At 39.7% G+C, this 17,933-nt stretch overlaps 1 protein-coding gene across 6 annotated transcripts in view; it reads left to right on the forward strand.

Annotated features, from left to right (window-relative positions):
- The first annotated feature begins 16,591 nt into the window (after window positions 1-16,591).
- LOC140738468 (probable E3 ubiquitin-protein ligase HECTD4) overlaps window positions 16,592-17,933 on the forward strand; it is a 318,241-nt gene continuing 316,899 nt past the window's right edge. For all 6 annotated transcript variants that reach the window (XM_073065772.1, XM_073065777.1, XM_073065774.1 and 3 more), the window contains exon 1: window positions 16,592-17,057. In XM_073065772.1, the coding sequence (XP_072921873.1) occupies window positions 16,896-17,057 (162 nt within the window). In that variant the 5' untranslated portion in view covers window positions 16,592-16,895. The remainder of the gene's footprint in view (window positions 17,058-17,933) is intronic.

The following is a 17,933-nucleotide window of genomic DNA, read 5'->3' on the forward strand; positions in this document are numbered from 1 at the left end:
ACTCACCTCAGCTCGAGCTTCAAATACCGATCGCCGCACAAGTCCCGCCCAGCGGCCTGGACGTCGCCCAATCGCGCTCAAGTATATCCGCCAGCTTCCTTCTGATTGGATCTCAGGTTTCAACCGTCGTTTTCGGACGTCACATCTGAGGCCACTCCGACCTTGGTACCTTTGGGACAATTTTCCGCTCGAAGCTACGGTGAAGTTGAACTGAGGCCACCTAAGAGAATTAATAGCGTTCCCGAAGCTTAAAATCTCTGCTAATGTACGGAAAAAAACCCATAAATGATGCCACTTCAAACCTGCGAGGTGCCTGCTAGGCATAATCGGGTTCAACGAAAGGCCTTCGCCCTGAAACGTTAAGTTTATCTTCTCAAAGGTGTAGCCTGACCCGCAGTATTTTCAGTTTCTATTTTACATTTTCAGCATGTGCAGTTATAAAAATCCAATCAGACTAAGCGGGCTATCTTGATTGAGTCGCATCCATACCAGACCCCTAAAACAAGTAATCCATTCTGAATTCCATCGTGGCAAGAGATCACCAGAAGGATAGAGTTATAGAAAAGTACAGCACAGAAAACAGGCCCTTCGGCCCATCTGGTCTGTACCAAGCCATTAAGAGAAAATTCTCAGTAGCCTTGAGAAAATGCAACATTTTCGGTGACTCATAGGAACCCCTGGCCCACGACCAAACAGAAAGGAAGAAGGAGCAGCATCAAAAAACATGAGTCTTTTCATTAAAAAACACCAGCAAAAATATACCCAGTGACTTACCAACTTTACACTATGTACCTTTCTGCCATATCAAGCATCTGCTGCCTTGCCAGTGGGCAGCCTCTGAAGATCCCAACAGCCAACTCAGAGCCCACAGAATTGGATGCAAGCCAATCTCATCCCCAAGGGACTGCCTGAAAAAAAACGGCTTCACAGTCAAGAAATTACTTTTCAAGTGTAATCACTGAAGAAATGTAAGGAACTGGCAAACAGTTTGCAATGCAGCAAATAACAAAAAGGAAGTATTGTCATAAGGGACTTCAGTTCCTCTTATGTCACCTATCTATACTAAACCAATTTTCCACCATTTGGACAGTAGCCTTTAGACCCTGGTGATTGGAATGCTTACTTAAATACTTATTTAATTCTGTAAGAGAACCTGCACCCACTACCTTCTCAGAGAGCACATTCCTGATTATAACCACACTCTTCGTTAACATTTCTTACCTTGGTTCCTCTAACCTTCATACATCACACCTTGAACAGATACTCTCTTGTTTTACATGTCTTCATATCAGGTTGTCCCTCAGCCTCCGAACTAAGTAAAATAAAACACAGCCTATCCATTCTGTTCTCATTATTGAAGCATACCATCTCATGAAACACCTGAGAGATTCTACTCCACAGCTTCTCCAATGTAATCATGTTCATTCATTTGTTCACTAGAATTGCATTCAAACCTCTAGCTGTGGCATAATCCAAGATTCTATAACATTACATCATGAACTCCATAATATTATATTTCATACCTTGGCTAATGAAGACCCACATTGTCTTCTTCAATAGCCTTTCAACCTATGCTGCCACCTTCAGGTGATTTTTGGACATGTACAGGAAGTCCACTTTTCTCTCTGTATCTCCTAAATCCCTAACATTCCTGATACATTTTCTGATTTTTTAGACCTCCCAAAATGCAGCACTTCACATTTATCAGTCTACAGCAGGAGAACTTGGCCCATTGGACTCCTCCTGTGCTATGTGGGAAATTAGGGAGACTTTCTTAGTCCTTAGCAAACCAGTTATCTGAGAGGTGTGTCTGACTATAGCTCCTGACTGCATTGCAGAGATGGAGTTGCAAATGGATTAATTATGGAGCAACTACAATGTTAAGGACATTGTGGACAGCATGCTTAGGGAACTTGTGGGAAGGTAAATATTAGGAAAGTTGTCATGATAGGGATTCAATTATGAGGTAAGCAAACAGATATTTCTATAGCTGCAAACAAAATCCACAAATTGCATTTTGCTTCCCGAATTGCAGATATCTCGGAGTAGATAGAGGACTTTCTAAAAGGGAAAATTAAACTGCTTGAGGTTATGATCCATATAAGTACTATTGACATAGGTAAGAAGAGAAGTAACAAATCTAAAGAACTGGATCGAGATTAAAGAGCAGGGCCTCTCTGGTTGTAATCCCTGAATTACTTCTGGTGCTCTGTTGCTAGTGAAATTAGGAATAAGAGGACAAGTAAAATGAATGCGTAGCAAAAAGGATAGTGTGGGAGAGAGGACTGCAGATTTTTGGATCATCTGGATCATTTTCAAGTAATTTGGAACCTGGACTATCTTAGACCTGGTAAATTTTCAGCTATTTCACTCATTTCAGGCAAATTTAAGGAAACTGAATGTACTTCATTGCATTCAATAGTTAACATAAATGTAATAACCTTTAGATTTATAAACATTTTCAATTATGTTCTTTTTTATGCTCTGTAATTTTTCTTTACTATGATTTAGAAATATGCTAGTAAAGCTTTTGATTATTTTTAAGTGTTAGTAAATGTTCGAGACAATAAAAGCTGTGGAGGGCCTGGCCAGTTCGGAGTTGATATCTTGGACTTAGTTTGCTATTGCTGGAGAATGGGATATAGATAAAGGCATAGATAGAAAGAGGGAGAATAAAATTGCCAACTTCTTCCCTCTCGAGATCAATACTTGATTTACAAGAGCAACAACTGTGAACAAGACAAAAACTAGATCTTCCATTGCACGCACCAATTAAAGAAATAAGCCCTGATCCAATTCTGATGTAGGGTCTTGACCTAGACTCTCAACTTTTGCCTCCACAGGTTGTGCTTGAGTCTCTGAGTTCAATCAGTATTCCATCATTTGTTTTGTTATAGATTCGGCATCTGCAGTCTATTTTGTTTTCAAAGAAATAACAACTTGCAGGAAGTTAGCAAACTGTTAACTTCTGACAACCAGAAGTTAATGAAGTGAATATTACTTCCTTTCAGGTGCTGCGAAATGTCCAGTTGACATGGACATGGAAAAGATTAACCTTACCTTAAGTATGCAAATCTACCAACTGAAAACCAGGCTGACCAATGTGAAATAAAGCATTTGATTTTATTGGGTGTTATGGGTCTGATGTTGTGACAGAATGCAACATTTAATCTGAGCATTGTATTGCAACTGGCTGTTACAATTGAGCAGCAAACCCAGGTGACACCGAGGCAGGGAGAACCAAACCATCTAGCAGTCCAGACACTTTGTGTTGTGCAACTCAAAATTGAAGTCCACCACAGATTTGGTTTAATATGTCACCTGAAAGTGCAACTCTGACTTTACAGAATAATAATGAACAGAAAAGCTATAAAACTATGCTTACCCTGTTTTATAATCATAACTAGAAAAAAGTAGAGCTATAATGATATTCTGTATCAATTAAAAGTGGAAGTTATTTGTGTTCCTGTTACTGAGCATGTATTTTGGACACAGGATTAACAGGATTGGCACTTGCTGGAGTTCCTTCCAACGTCTATCACAATAAAGCCTGCTTTCATTCTCTGGGAAGATTGGTAGTTTGATTGTGATGTTGCCAGGTTGCCAAAACTTGTAAAATGCAAGCAAGGTCAGAATCAGGTTTATTATCACTGTCTTATATGACATGAAATTTGTTGTTTTGTGGCAGCGGTACAGTGCAAAGACATGAAAATTGCTATAAATTACAAAAGATTGAAAGGAATAATGAGGTAGTGTTCATGGACCATTGAGAAATCTGATGGCGGAGGGGAGAAGCTGCTTCTGTTTTGTTGAGTGTGGATCTTCAGGCTTCTGAACCTCCTGATAGTAATGGGGAGAGTGTATGTCCTGGATGGCGAGGGTTCTCAATGATGGAAGATGTCCTTGATGGTAGGGAGCGTTATGCCCTTCTTGGAACTGGCTGACTCTACAATCCTCTGCAGCCTCTTACAATCCTGTGCATTGGAGACACCATACCAGGCTTAATGCAACCAGTCAGAAAGCTGTTCACCATACATTTATAAAAAAAATTCTAGAGTCATTGGTGACATACCAAAACTCCTCAAACTCTGAATGAAGTAGAGCCACCGGTATGCCTTCTTTGTGACTGTATCAATGTGTTGGGCCTTTGACAGATCCTCTGAGATGATGATACCCAGGAACTTCAAGCTGCTCACCCTCTCCCCGCTGACTCCTCAATGAGGATGTCTTCTGCTTCCTCTTCCTGAAGTCCACAATCAATTCCTTGGTCTTGGTGACATTGAGTGTGAGATTGTTGTTGCAACAGCACTCAATGTGTTGATCTACTCCACTCCCTTATGCCTCCGCATCTCCCTCTGAAATTTTACCAACAACAGTGAATTCCATCTGCAAATTTATAGATGGCATTTGAACTATACTTTGCCACTCAGTTAGGGGTGTAGAGATGTAGATCAATGAGCTAAGCACACATCCTTGAGGTGTCTGTGCTGATTGTCATTGAGGAGGAGATGTTATCTCTGCTTCATATTGACTGTGGTCTCCCAATGAGTAAATGAAAGATCTATTTGCAGAGGGAGATACTGATGTCCAAGTTTAGAAGCTAGATGATTACTACTGATTTATTGAGTATGCCCACAAGAAAATGAATCTCAGGGTTGTATATGGTGACATACATGTATGTTTGCAGTATACAACCCTGACATTTGTCTTCCCATAGACTGCCATGAAACAAAGAAAACTATAGAATCCGTTCAAAGAAAAACACCAAACTGCACCCCCTACACACAAAACAGAAATAAATCACACAAATGGCAAATAAATGAGAGAAAAACTTAACACAAAACACAAAATCTCTCACCTTAAACCTATGTCCTCTCGCTTTATCTACATGTGATATAGGGAAAAGTTTCCTGCTGTCTACACTATCTATATCTTTTAACATTTATATGCACCAATCACATCCCCTCTTAACCTCCGCCAGTCAAAGGAGAAAAGAGCCAGCTTCTCCAGTATCTCCTCATAACTGAACTGCTTCATCCCAGGCAAAATCTTGGTGAATCTCTTCAGCAAACTCTCCAGAACTATCAAATTCTTCCTTCACCATGGTGACTGGAACTGCATTCGGTACTCCGGCTTAAGTGTACTCAGGAAAAGGGCCACAAATACTACATTGGAGAGTTTGGAAGATTCATTATCCTATGGATGAAGAATTTCCTCTCACCTCAGTCCTGTACGGCAACACTGAGATAGTGACCCATGATTTTAGATAAGTCATTGATGCCTCAGCCCTAAAATTTCCCATTAGAATTTTGTATGTGTTCACTTTTCAATATTTCTGCATATTTTGCATCACCTGTTTACTTATAGAACAATTCACCTTTAAATAGTCAGATGAATTGTTGTTGCAGTTCTACCTTGGTCCCTTATAATTATATAAAGACATCCTTACTCTTTCAAAAGAGACCAATTGCTATTTACCTTCTTGATCTCTTGCAATATTTGTCTTGTGACTTTCAACAGATTTACTGATAAGAACATCCAGGACCCACACTGAATACCAATTTCTTGTAAACTCTCACCATCTAAAAAAAATTCCACCTTCTTATTTTTTCTCTACAAAACTGGATAGCTCACATTTTTCCACATTATATTTCATCTACACGTTTCACCCATTCACTTAGCTTTTCTCTATTCCCCGGAAGCCTCTCTGCATCCTCCTCGCAGTTCTCACTGTCACCCAGCTTTGTATCATAATTAAATTGAGATAGATTGTGCTGAATCCCTTCATCCAAATCACTGACAGAGAATGTGAACTGCCTTGGGCCCCAGCACATTCCCACAGCACTACATTTGTCATAGCCGCCCAACCCAAAAATTCCCACTGTCTATTTTATGTCCATTAACCAGTCTTCAATCAACACAGAACCTCTTTTGCTCTAATTTTACTTTATAACCTTTGTATGGCATCTGCTTGAAGGCTTTCTGAAGGCTCATATATAGTAGATACTTCAGTTACCCATTATCTATTCTGTTAGATGCAAAGCCAAAAAAATTCTGATTTATCAAACATAATGCTTCACTTTCATAAAGCTTTAAAATCTGTCTAGTCCTATTATTATTTTCCAGTGCCCTGCTATCACTTCCATAATAATAGATCTGGCATTCCAGTTACACCTGATGTCAAACTAATCAGTCTATAGTTCCATATTTTCACTCTCCTTTCTTAAATAGTAGAGTTATATTTACTACCTTCCAATACATGGAAAATGTTCTAGTTATATAGAATATTGAAGACAAACACTGGTGCATCCATTATTCCCACTGCCTTCAGTTTTCATTGGTGCAGCCACAAAGAAGGTATGCCAATACCTCAGCTTGCTTGCTTGCCTGTTTGTTTGTTTGTTTATTTGTCGATTTGTTTATCTATCTATCTAATTATCTAGCTATTTATTTATTTACTGAGAGTAAGCCTTTCTAGCTTTACAACTCATGGCACCCTACAATCCCCCAGTTTAATCCTAGCCTAATCATGGGGCAATTCACAATGACTAATTAACCTACCAACTGGTATATCTTTGGACTGTGGGAGGAAACCAGAGCACCCAGAGTAAACCCATGCAGTCACAGGGAGAATATACAAGCTCCTTACAGACAGCAATGGGAATTGAACCCAGGTCGCTTTGTGCTTTGTGCTAGAAGCTTACAGCCCCTATCAGAAGAGTTTAATAGCAATTATTTATGATCTGATAGCGAAAATACGTCTAGGTACATCTGATAAAATTAAAAACGAATGGGAAAGAGAACTTCAGGTATTTTTACCTATAGAGAAATGGGAGAAAATTCTCCAACTAGTTAACATTTCTTCAATGTGTGCTAGACATGTTTTGATACAATTTAAGTTGGTTCATAGGGCCCATATGTCCAAGGATAAGTTAGCTTGTCTTTATTGCCATATAAATCTTGTCTGTGACAGATGTAAGTCTGAGGTAGCTTCCTTGACACATATGTTCTCGTCTTGTCCTCTTTCAGAAAAATATTTGAAAGATATTTTTGATATTATTTCAGCAGTTTTGCGTATTGATTTACAACCTCATCCTATTACTGCAATTTTTGCATTACCAGTGATGGACTCTAGTCAATTATCCCCTTCAGCTTGCCGTTTGATTGCATTTGTTACATCAATAGCCAGAAGATCCATTTTATTTAAATGGAAAGATTCTAATCCCCCTACTACATTTCAATGGTTTTCCCAAACTATAACATATTTAAATTTGGAAAAAATTAGGAGTGGCACTATCGACCCTTCGGTTAAATTTGAAGAAACTTGGAGACCATTTAATCAACATTTTCATATGATGTAAGCTGACCTTTTCCAAATCCTTCTCAATAACTTTTTGTTTGTGTATAGAGGAGCGGAGTTAATGACAAATAACGATTTTAACCGATGAAACAAGGCAGCCCAGCTTTTGTTTTGTTTCGTTTAAATTTTATTTTTGTTAGTTTAGGGGGATTTTTTTCTCTTGTAAATATCTTTTTTCTTTGAATATTTCTCATGTTTAGTTACTAAGAGATTGGGAGGCTTAGATTACACATGTTACTCAAAGTCTGTTTATGTATATGTTAACTGTTATTAATGTAATCCAATCTCTTTGTATCATTATCTATTTGATAATGATCTATTATCTATTTTATCTATTTGAAACCCAATAAAAAGATTGATAAAGAAAGAAGTTTACAGATTTCTGCGTGTTGTCAAATACCATAACAAACATCTTCAGAAGCACTTAAAAATCACAACCTGACAAGAACATTTTGGGATTGGCAATAAATGCTGGCCATCCATTTGTACATTAATCCTTTGTATAGTGTACGTGAAAATGTAATTACAATCGCTGCATGTTTACACCATGACCCCTAGCATGAATTTTAGGGATATAATTTAGCACAAAGCCTCCATCTAGTGGCCACTGTGAATAAAATAATTTACTTTCCATTTACTGAGATAACCAATTCCAACGGAAAACAAAGTGTCTGCACATGTTTGAATCTGGAATTCAGTGGGCCAAGCAGCATCTGAGGAGTAAATGGATACAAGTCAACATTTTGAAATGAGACTTTGCATCAGGACTGAGAGAGAAAAGGAAGATTTACAGATCTCCAGTATTTCATAGAAAGGAGGTTGACAACGAGGCTGAAAGGCGATAGGCGGAATCACATGGGGAGTGGATGATAGGCGGATGGTACTAGGAAGGAAGGAGTGATGGGGGAAGATGCGAATAAAGGGAGAAGAAAACTAGAAGAACAGTGGTTGGAGAACTTCAGAGTATGGGTGACTGGAAAATTCAATGACATTCAATGTTCATACCATTAGATTGTAAACTACCTAGGCAGAACATGAGATGCTAAACAAGGAGTAAAAAGGCAAGGGTAAGGAAACCGAAGCTGTGCATCATCATATCTGATTCCACCTCTATTTCATCCCTCAGTGGCCACTTTATTAGGTACCTTCCTAGGAAGCTTCCTTCCCTTCTCCCACCTTTTTATTCTTACCCCCCCCCCCTCCTTTTCAGTCCTGAAGAAGGGTCTTGGTCAGAAACATTGACTGTCTATTAATTTTCATAAATGCTACCTGACCTGCTGAGCTCCCCTGTCATTTTGTGTGTGTTGCTTTAAATAAAAATGTGTTAATATTTATCATTAACTGAGGTCCTTCTTCACTACCCTAGAGCACTGTAATGAAGGGATCAGTGTTTCTGCAAAAGACCAAATCCAGCACAAGTTCAGCATGCAGTTAGTATCAGCATAAATAATGACCTATTATAGTAAGAGTGCAATCTGGTGCTTAACTATATGAGGAGTCAAATGTCAAAGTACAGTCAGTTGAAAAGCAGCCAAAAACTTCAGGATTTCCGTGACACTTATACAGAAATACCAGCAATCCAGAGTTGCTGACATTTCCCAGCAACTTCTAACCCTGTGTTTCCTAGTCTCAATTCTGACTCACATTTCTTGTGGACTTATCCATTTAGTTCTTTTGTTCCATCCCCATAGAATGAAAGAGCTCCAAAAAAAAGGGATCGTCAGGCTCTATGTAATAATCTCCCAAAGTTATATCAGATGGAATGTTTTGAAGTGACGAGTTGCTGCCATAAGTTCATGTAACTGCAAAGTTCTTAGATGAGGTATATTTTTGGAAAAAGAGTTCTGTTTCCAAATAATGCAAATAATGTAAGTGAATGCAATGAATAATGATAAGTGGCAGAGTGAAGGATGTCAGACAAAAAGAGCAACATTTATGAATACATTATATCTTGGGGGTAATATCTATTTTTGATGAAGTCTGTAAAATTCTGAGAATTTCAGTATCCTAGGTTTGATAATAATGGAAGTAGACATTGTGCTATATTGAACCACAGTTGTTTTTCCAATTAATCTCATCAATGGCTTCCGGTTCATACAGCCAAAGGAATAAGAGTCCAAATTAGAAACAGAGTAGGCTTGTTGAATGTACTCCAACATTCAATAAGATTATGGCTTATCTTTTACACCAGTTTCTTTTGCTGGCAATAACTCCAGATCTCTTGACTCCCTCATTATTTAACAATCTATTGCTGTCTTGAAAACACTGAAGGTGCAATTGTTGTCATCTCGAATATTTTGTGTTTGACTACTACCCACAATGTACCTTTGCTGTTTTTAATCCAGGGTGTAGGATTCCTTGGCATGCTGCAGCTATAACTGAATCAGTTAGACTGTACAAAGGTAACAATTGAAAATATATGTTTGAATAAAGATTAAAGCACCATTTGCAAATCATCAAGTTGGCATTACTTTGAAATGTTGTTTCCATAGATGCCGCCTGACCTGCTGAGTTCCTTCAGCATTTTGTGTGCATTGCTCTGGCAATAGCTATGTCTGACAAGGGGTCTGATCAATTAATTCTGTGACTCTTTCCACAGATACTGACTGATCCTGCTGGATATTTCCAGCATTTTCTGTTTTTTGCCTTACCTCCTATCTTTTAATAAACATTGTTTGTTCTCTTTCTCTGGGGAAAGAACAGGTATAAAGTGATAATGGCAGTATTTAGAATTGCAGGTGATATAAGGAAAAAGAACTCCTGTTGTTCCAAGGTGAAGATTTACAGAATATTTACGAAATATTATCACCACACCCTACATATTTCACTTGACAGCAGATATCATATTTGAAATAATAGTGTTTTGTCATTCAAAGTAAGAAGCAAATGAAATAATTATTCACTTGATCAATATTATACATAATTGAGTATTCTTTCTGCACCTCTAGCCAGCACAGTTAAAACAGTGGTATTTACCTGACCATGGAAATCTACTATAATCATAATAACCACCCATGAAGTCTACTCTCATTTTTAGCAAGTGATCTAAGGTGTCAATGATTATAGAGTCTAGTGGCACATACGCATAAACAAATGGGGTACTGATGCTTAGTTTGGATTTTGGAACTGAGTTCCAGAAGAGAGGTGAGAGTGCCATGACTTTGCATTTCCACAGACATGTAGTGGAGATGTGTATTGATTGGTTGCATCATAACCTAGTATGGAAACACCGATGTCTTTGAATGGAAAGGTATTGGATTTGGTCCAGTACATCATGGGAAAAGCTTTTCCAACCATTGAGCACATCCACTTGAAATGCGGTCATAGGAAAGTAGCATCTGTCATCAGATGGAGGTCCCCACCACCCAGGTCAAGCTCTCTTCTTGTTACCCATCAGATAAAAGGTACAGGAGCCTCAGAACTCTAACCGCCAAGTTCAAGTACAGTTACTACTCCTCAACCATCAGGCTCTTGAATAAAAGGGGATAAGTACATTCACTTGCCCATCATTGAAATGTTTCCCCAACCAATGATCTCACTTTAAGGACTCTTTATCTCATTATCTCATGTTCTCATTATTTATTGCTATTTATTTATATTTGCATTTTCACAGTTTGTTGTCTTCTGCACTCTGGTAGATCCTTCATTGATCCTGTTATAGTTACTATTCTATAGACTTATTGACTATGCCCACAGGCAATGAATCTCAATGTTCTATGTGGTGAAATATATGTAGTTTCATAATAAATGTACTTTGGCTTTGACTTTGTATGACATTTGACTGAGTGTGACTTCAAGTTGCCCTGGTTAAACTAGGTCAACAAGCGTCAAAGGGAAAACACACCAATGTCTGGAATCATATCTCACACAAATGAGGGTGGTTGTGGCTTCTGGATTTCACCCATGTCAGCTTCAGGACCACGCTGCAGGAGTTGCTCAGGCCAGTGTTCAAGGACAAACGACCTTCAGATGTGGGATCAATGACCTTCCTTCCATCATTATGTCAGAAAGAGAGAAATTTACTGAGGACCACAAAATGTTCCACCTCATTCACAACTCCTCTGCAATGAAGTAACCTGATGGCATGCAGTACAGTGAAAAGGCAAAATATTACTGTAAATTACAAAAATAAATAATATAATATGGGGAATAGCAAGTAAGTGTTCATGGGTTCATGTGCCTTCCTGGTGATGATAATAACAAGAAGATATTTAGCAGTTACAACATGTATAATCAACAAAATGCACTACATTTGTCACCCAGGATATTTCTACTGCACAGCTCTCAATCACAGGGAACGGGAAGGATAAGAACAATAGGTACACTGGAACACACATTACCTAAGTAGTCCCCAATCTTGACTTGGAAACACATCAGTGGTCTGGCACTGCCCCTCACTTTCCACCCCTCAGTCTCTGACCCCAAAATTGGAAACCCTCAATTTTCATACTTCATTTTATAACCCCCACTTTCTGCTCTTTATGTTCTGCCCCTCACTTCCACCCTTCAATTTCTAAGCCTTGCTCTCTGCCCCTCAAAGATCAGGAAGTATGAGTTAGGAAGTAAATAGCTAACAGATTGTACCTCCCCCATTTCAAATCAGAATCCAGTTTGATGGTGTTGGCACTGTACTTTTTAGCAGAGGAGGAGGTTAGGGTTTGATGTTGTAGTTGCTTTTTTTTTGTGAGGGAGGGGGTGGGGGTGTTTGGGATTTTTGATGTTCTGGCTGTCATCTTCTGGGTGGGGAATCTGCTGGTTTTTGTGTGAGGGTGGAGTTGGGGGGGGGGGGGTTGGGGTTTGCTGCTCCAGCTGCTGTCTTCTGTGTGGGCAATCCGTTTGTTTTTTTTGTGTGAGGGAGGGGTTGGGGGAGTTGGGGTCTACGAGTTATATTTCTGTATCGACTCCCACAGTTTTTCTGCATTCCTTGTCTATCTTGAGAAGACAAATATCAGAGTTGTATTGTACATGCGTACTTCGACAGTAAAAATGAACTTTTGAACCTTTGATTATCACTACCTTAGGAAAAAATAAGGTAGTGCTCATGGACTGTTAGAAATCTAACGGTGGAGGAGAAGAAGCTGCTTCTGAATCATTGTCTGAGTTTTCAAGCTGTCTTGATTCCTCCCTAATGGTAGTAATGTGAAGTGGGTGTGACATGGATGGTGGGAGTCTGTACTGATGAAGGTCATCTTCTTGAGGCACTGCCTTTTGAAGCTGTCCCTGATGGTAGGGAGGGTTATGTCTGTCATGGAGCTGGCAGAGCGTACAACCCTCTGCACCCCTTGCGATCCTATGCACTAGAGGTTCTATATCAGGCTGTGATGCAACCAATCATAATACTCCCCACTGTACTTCTACAGAAATTTGCAAGTCTTTGGTGACATACCAAATCTCCGCAAACTCCTAATGAAGTAGAGCAACTGGCATGCCTTCTTCAAGGTCAAGTTTAATTGTCATTCAACCATACGCGAATATCCATGAAACAGCGTTACTCTGGGGCCAAAGTGCATAACACAACACCAACAGTCACATACATCACAAAACACATATATCTCATATAAGGCATCAAACAGTAAAATAAAGTAACATGCAAAAAATATATAGTCTAAGACTCTGAGTCTATGAATGTTGGAGAAACTTGCAGTCCACCACAATACTGCTTATCTTCTGCTGAGTGAACATTGTGATTGCATCATTGTGTTAGGCCTAGGATAGATCTCCCAAGATGTTGATGCCCAAGAACTTAAAGATGCTCAACTTTTGCACTGCTGACTCCTCAACAAGAACTGGTGTTTGTTCTCCTGACTTCTCCTTCCAAACGTCAATGATAAATGTTCCTTCTTATGAAGTTTTTCGGCTTTACTTGTGTTCCCGGAAGTCCTGTTTTTTAGCTATTCAGGATAAGTCAGTCAAATATGGACTGTTACTATCATGTGGCTTTAGCAAGCTACTAAACTCTGATGGCAAAGTAATATATCACGAGAGAATTGCACAAATATGGGACGAGATAGATCAGCACAGCAGAGAATGTCTGGATTCTCCAGGAATGGAAATTGTGACACCATGTGCGTGAGTCCTTAAGGCAATGATGATTGGTTGTTATTTTAGCTTTTCCTTCTTATCAGCCTTTGGCAATCTAGAATGGCATATCTGTAGAGAGATTTCTGGGGACATGGGAACTTCTCTTCCACATATTTATCATCTTATTTCATATTTTCTGACAGCTTCATAGGGTATTTTGTCCAGAGTTCAGTCCAGCATTTAGAACATTCCCATCATCCTATACCCAGAATTATTTCTCTGTAACCTATTCTTTCAAATGTCCAACATCTCCACCTCCCCTCCCGCCACCACCTTGACTGATTCTCCAGCACCCACCTCACCAGGGATAAAGTATGGTAGCTAACTATTCTACAGCACATCTTTGAGGTTGGTAAGGAACCCATGTGGTGTCCACAGAGACAGCTCCTGAGATCAGCAACAAAGCCAGGTATTTGGAGCTGTGAGTGAACAGTACTAATGCTACAGTACTCTGACCCCTCGATTCCAAGCCTGAAGTGTGGTTGAAGGAGCCACTGCTGTGAGGCTAGCAGTAACTGTGACCAGGCTATTTTATTTTCAGGCATCACAGCAGCAGACATGCCTCCTTCTCATTGCTACCATCAGGAAGGAGGTACAGGAGCCTGAAAGTACACACTCAATGATTCAGGAACAGCTTCTTCCCTTCTGCCATTCGATTTCTGAATGAACCTTGGACCCATGAACTCTACCTCACTACCGTGTATTTTTATTTTTTTGCACTACTTTTTTAATTTAACTATTTTATATATATACCTACTGTAATTCCTGAAATTTTTTCTATTATTATGTATTGCATTGTACTGCTGCCGCAAAGACAACAAATTCCATGACATATGCTGGTGATAATAAATTTGATTCTGATTATTCTAACTCTCCAGTTGTACATGCATGCTTTCCTTTAGATCTTTAGAAAGATCTAAAATCTACTCCCTCCAAAGGTGCAGTCCAGTGAATTGAATATTATAAAATATCCAGCTCACTCTAGTTGTCATCATTTATTCTGCATTCAGAAATTGGATGGCAGAGGGGAAGAAGCTGTTCCTGAACCGTTGAGTGTGTGTCTTCAGGCTCCTGTTACTCCTTACTGATGGTAACAATGAGAAGAGGGAATGTCCTGGGTTTTTGGGGGTCCTTAATGATGGTTTCCAGTACTTCAGGGATTTGATTTGCACGTAAAATTATCTAGTAACTTGAAATAAAATTGCAAGCCATTGTTAATATAATATGAATGTTTTTGAATGAAGAAACATATGGAAGTAACAATTTTAAACTCATACAATTATCCTATTACAAACTGACAAAATATTTCTCAGTGTTTTGTATTCTCATACACAATGTACTCATTTGTTTGTCATGTTCCATTGTGTAAATAGCTCTGCTGTGTTTTATTTAGCCTGAGACTTCTGATAAACAGTATCTTTATACCACCATCCTCTGACATCATTGTCACTCTGGCATAACTCCCTCTTTGTGTTTGTTTTTTTCCATATGATGTTCTCTATTGTCCATTTTGCTTTTGATACTAACTGCTTTATTTTAGTTGTTTTGTGAGATTTATTTCATTTACTCACAATGAAAGTTACCCTGTTCTCATTGTTCCCCTTCCCTTTTATGTTTGTCTTTATGTTTGCATTTTCATAGCTCTTAGAGTAAACTGCAATTTGCTTATAAATCAAATTGTATTGATTGATTTGTGTATCCCAATATCCTTGTATCCATTGATCTGCAGTACGGTCCATTGATCATCTTGTATGTCATCAATATGTGCACATTTTCCTTTGTGGTATTTACATCTATGTGCTGATATCATACATTTCCTGTCATTATGTATTTTAGTGAGGTCCTCATAATTTCTCCCAGTCCCTTATTTGTATTCCCATCTTCTGTTATCTGCAGCCCTACATTCCCACAATTGCCCCTAATATGACTCCTACATATATATATATTCCTGATATTTTCTCTGGGGTGTGTTGTATTTCTCCAGTAATTTATTCTTTCATGTTGATGCATCAATTTGTCTGTTTTCTAGCTTTGTCTCCATTCATGTATGGTCCTGACTGTTCAGTTGTATACATTCTTTTCCAGGTAGTATACTTAGATACCACAGTCTGTAAAAGTAATTTTTTTAGGTGCTGTCGTTATTCTGATATTTTCTTTTTGTTGATTCCTATATTATATATTCCTAGCATTGGTGGTGATGTGCATATTCCCAACGTTATTTCTAATGTTTATAGAGATTACTATTAATCAACCTTCTTGGAGAATGCATATACTTCTGGTCAAGTCAGACAACTATGCCAACTTACGTTGAGGTTTCATAATTATTTATGGAGAAACTGAGATTCTAGATGTAAATTAATTCTTTTCAAAATATCTTAGCAATGTATATTCATCACAACACTCCGTTAAGTTTATATTTATATGACTCATGGTAAAATATTCCCGTCACCTTTATACTTCTACTATTCCCTGTAGCTCACATTTTTTTTTCCTTCGTGTTTCCCTCTATATTCCTGTAAATTAGTTCGAATTTAACAGTTCTCCTCAAGGATTACTCTCTAGTGGTAATTTTTCTTGCTATCTTAATACCTCTAACATCAAGTATCCCTTCATAGATGGTGTCTCGAAGGCTGTTATTTTGTTCATCGAACCACCTTGGGATATATGTATCTTTCTCTATGGGGTGCTCTTATTTTTGCAATGGATTTAAGACAAATCCATTGGGAAATAGGAGTAATGCACCTCTATAGGACTGATGACCGAATATTTGTGGGTGCCTCCTTTCAGTTTATATTTCCTTTTGGATGGCGCATCATCTTGTAATAGCTCCCTCAGTGGAGTTCGCTGAGACGATGTCCTTATGGATTCCTCCGTCTATTGTTTCTCCCCACTAAAAAATCACTCTCTTTAACAGATTAATGGAGGAGTCACTGAGCTGTTCTTTTTTTTCTTTTCACATCGAGACTCAACGAGGCCCCCAGTTCCCGTGAAACTAGTATATACCTTTCCAGAGGTAACGCCCAGCTTCGGTGGGAGCGCCCTGAACCGACAGCAACACCGCCCCCTATGGGCTGATCCGCCTGCAGCTGTGGATTGCCCCTTGTGCGCGCCGCCGTGCGTGACGCGGTGCATTTTGGGGACAGTCCCTCATCTGTCCAATATGGCGTCAGTGTGAGCACTGACGGGTGCTGGTGTGAAGCGGCGTCGGTCGGCCTGTCAGTGAGTGAGGCACCAAGTCCTGTCCCCGTCCCAGCAGCCGGCTGCAACCCTTCCCGCTCCCGCTCTGTCTGCACGCTTTCTCGAGGGGTTGACGGCGTCGGTTTCTCTCTCTTCACCCCTCCTCTCATCCTGCTGGGGGGGGGGGGACCAAGGAGAACCGTGGGTTGCAATGGCGGCGGCGGAGGCTTGAGGAGGCAGCGCGCTGTCCGTGTGTTGGCGCCAGTCCTCGGGAGCCATGGCAGCGGCGGCAGCGGCAGCGGCAGCCGACTCGGCCCAGTGGCTCTCGGTGAAGGAGGAGACGCTCTTTCTGCATGACGGGTTGATCAGAGTGACCGATCTGGTAGAGCTGCCAACTGAGATCGGGGTTTCAGCCGAGCCCGGGGAGAATGAACAGGAGGTGAGCTACCTGACCTGTATTTATTGCCTGCGCGTTTAACGCGGAGCTAGGACCAGGGAGGGAGTCAGCCTAACGGCAGACATTCCTTGTTCATTCCGTGCTGACAACCACTCTCGGGGCTTTGACGCAGTCTTGTGGCCGCGAACAAAATGGGAGTCAATTATTGTCATTAACAAAACACTGGTTTTGAGAAGCTTGAAGTGGAATGACAGATCATCTTATGCTGGTGTGAAAGCTGTGAGCTATAACTGATGACGGTTCATAATATATTCTGGGTTATTATGGGAAACATGAGCTTCAATGCGGTTGACAGACCCCCGCCCCTTTCATTCAAACCTTTGGAGGGATGGAGCTGCCTTTGATTGAACTCCTGCTGACTGAGACCCCTCCCCAAGGTAAAACGGGTTGAGGCTGTAACACTCGCTAATGTATAGGAAGAGTGGCTACATGATTTGGGCAGAATGGAGCAGAACGAGCAGGTCAGAGAATCTGAAGTATATATTGAAAATATTTATCGATGCAAACAACCAAACATCTGATATGTATGTTTTAAGTCGCTCTAAAATTAAATCCTATCGACCCTTTGTAAATACGTTGATAAATCAACGTTCAACGTTTCTGTTTACGTTTTACGGTTTTCTGTGACTATTTCGTTCCTGCAAGTTATGAAGGGGAATTAGTTTGGCTAGTGGTACTCTCAAGTAAAATGTATAGAGTAGAGTGAGAAGAAAAATAATTACGTTTATGGAATTTTTAATTGCTTCACGCGAGGTTGGAGTTTCATCCACAAAAGTCAAAGACAAATCAAAAACGCGTTTTGTTTTAGAGGACTAATTGGACGGAGATGAATAAATAAAATTATCTGGTGTTTTGTAA

Source organism: Hemitrygon akajei, chromosome 14, assembly GCF_048418815.1.
Source record: "Hemitrygon akajei chromosome 14, sHemAka1.3, whole genome shotgun sequence".
Classification (NCBI taxonomy): Eukaryota; Metazoa; Chordata; class Chondrichthyes; order Myliobatiformes; family Dasyatidae; genus Hemitrygon; species Hemitrygon akajei.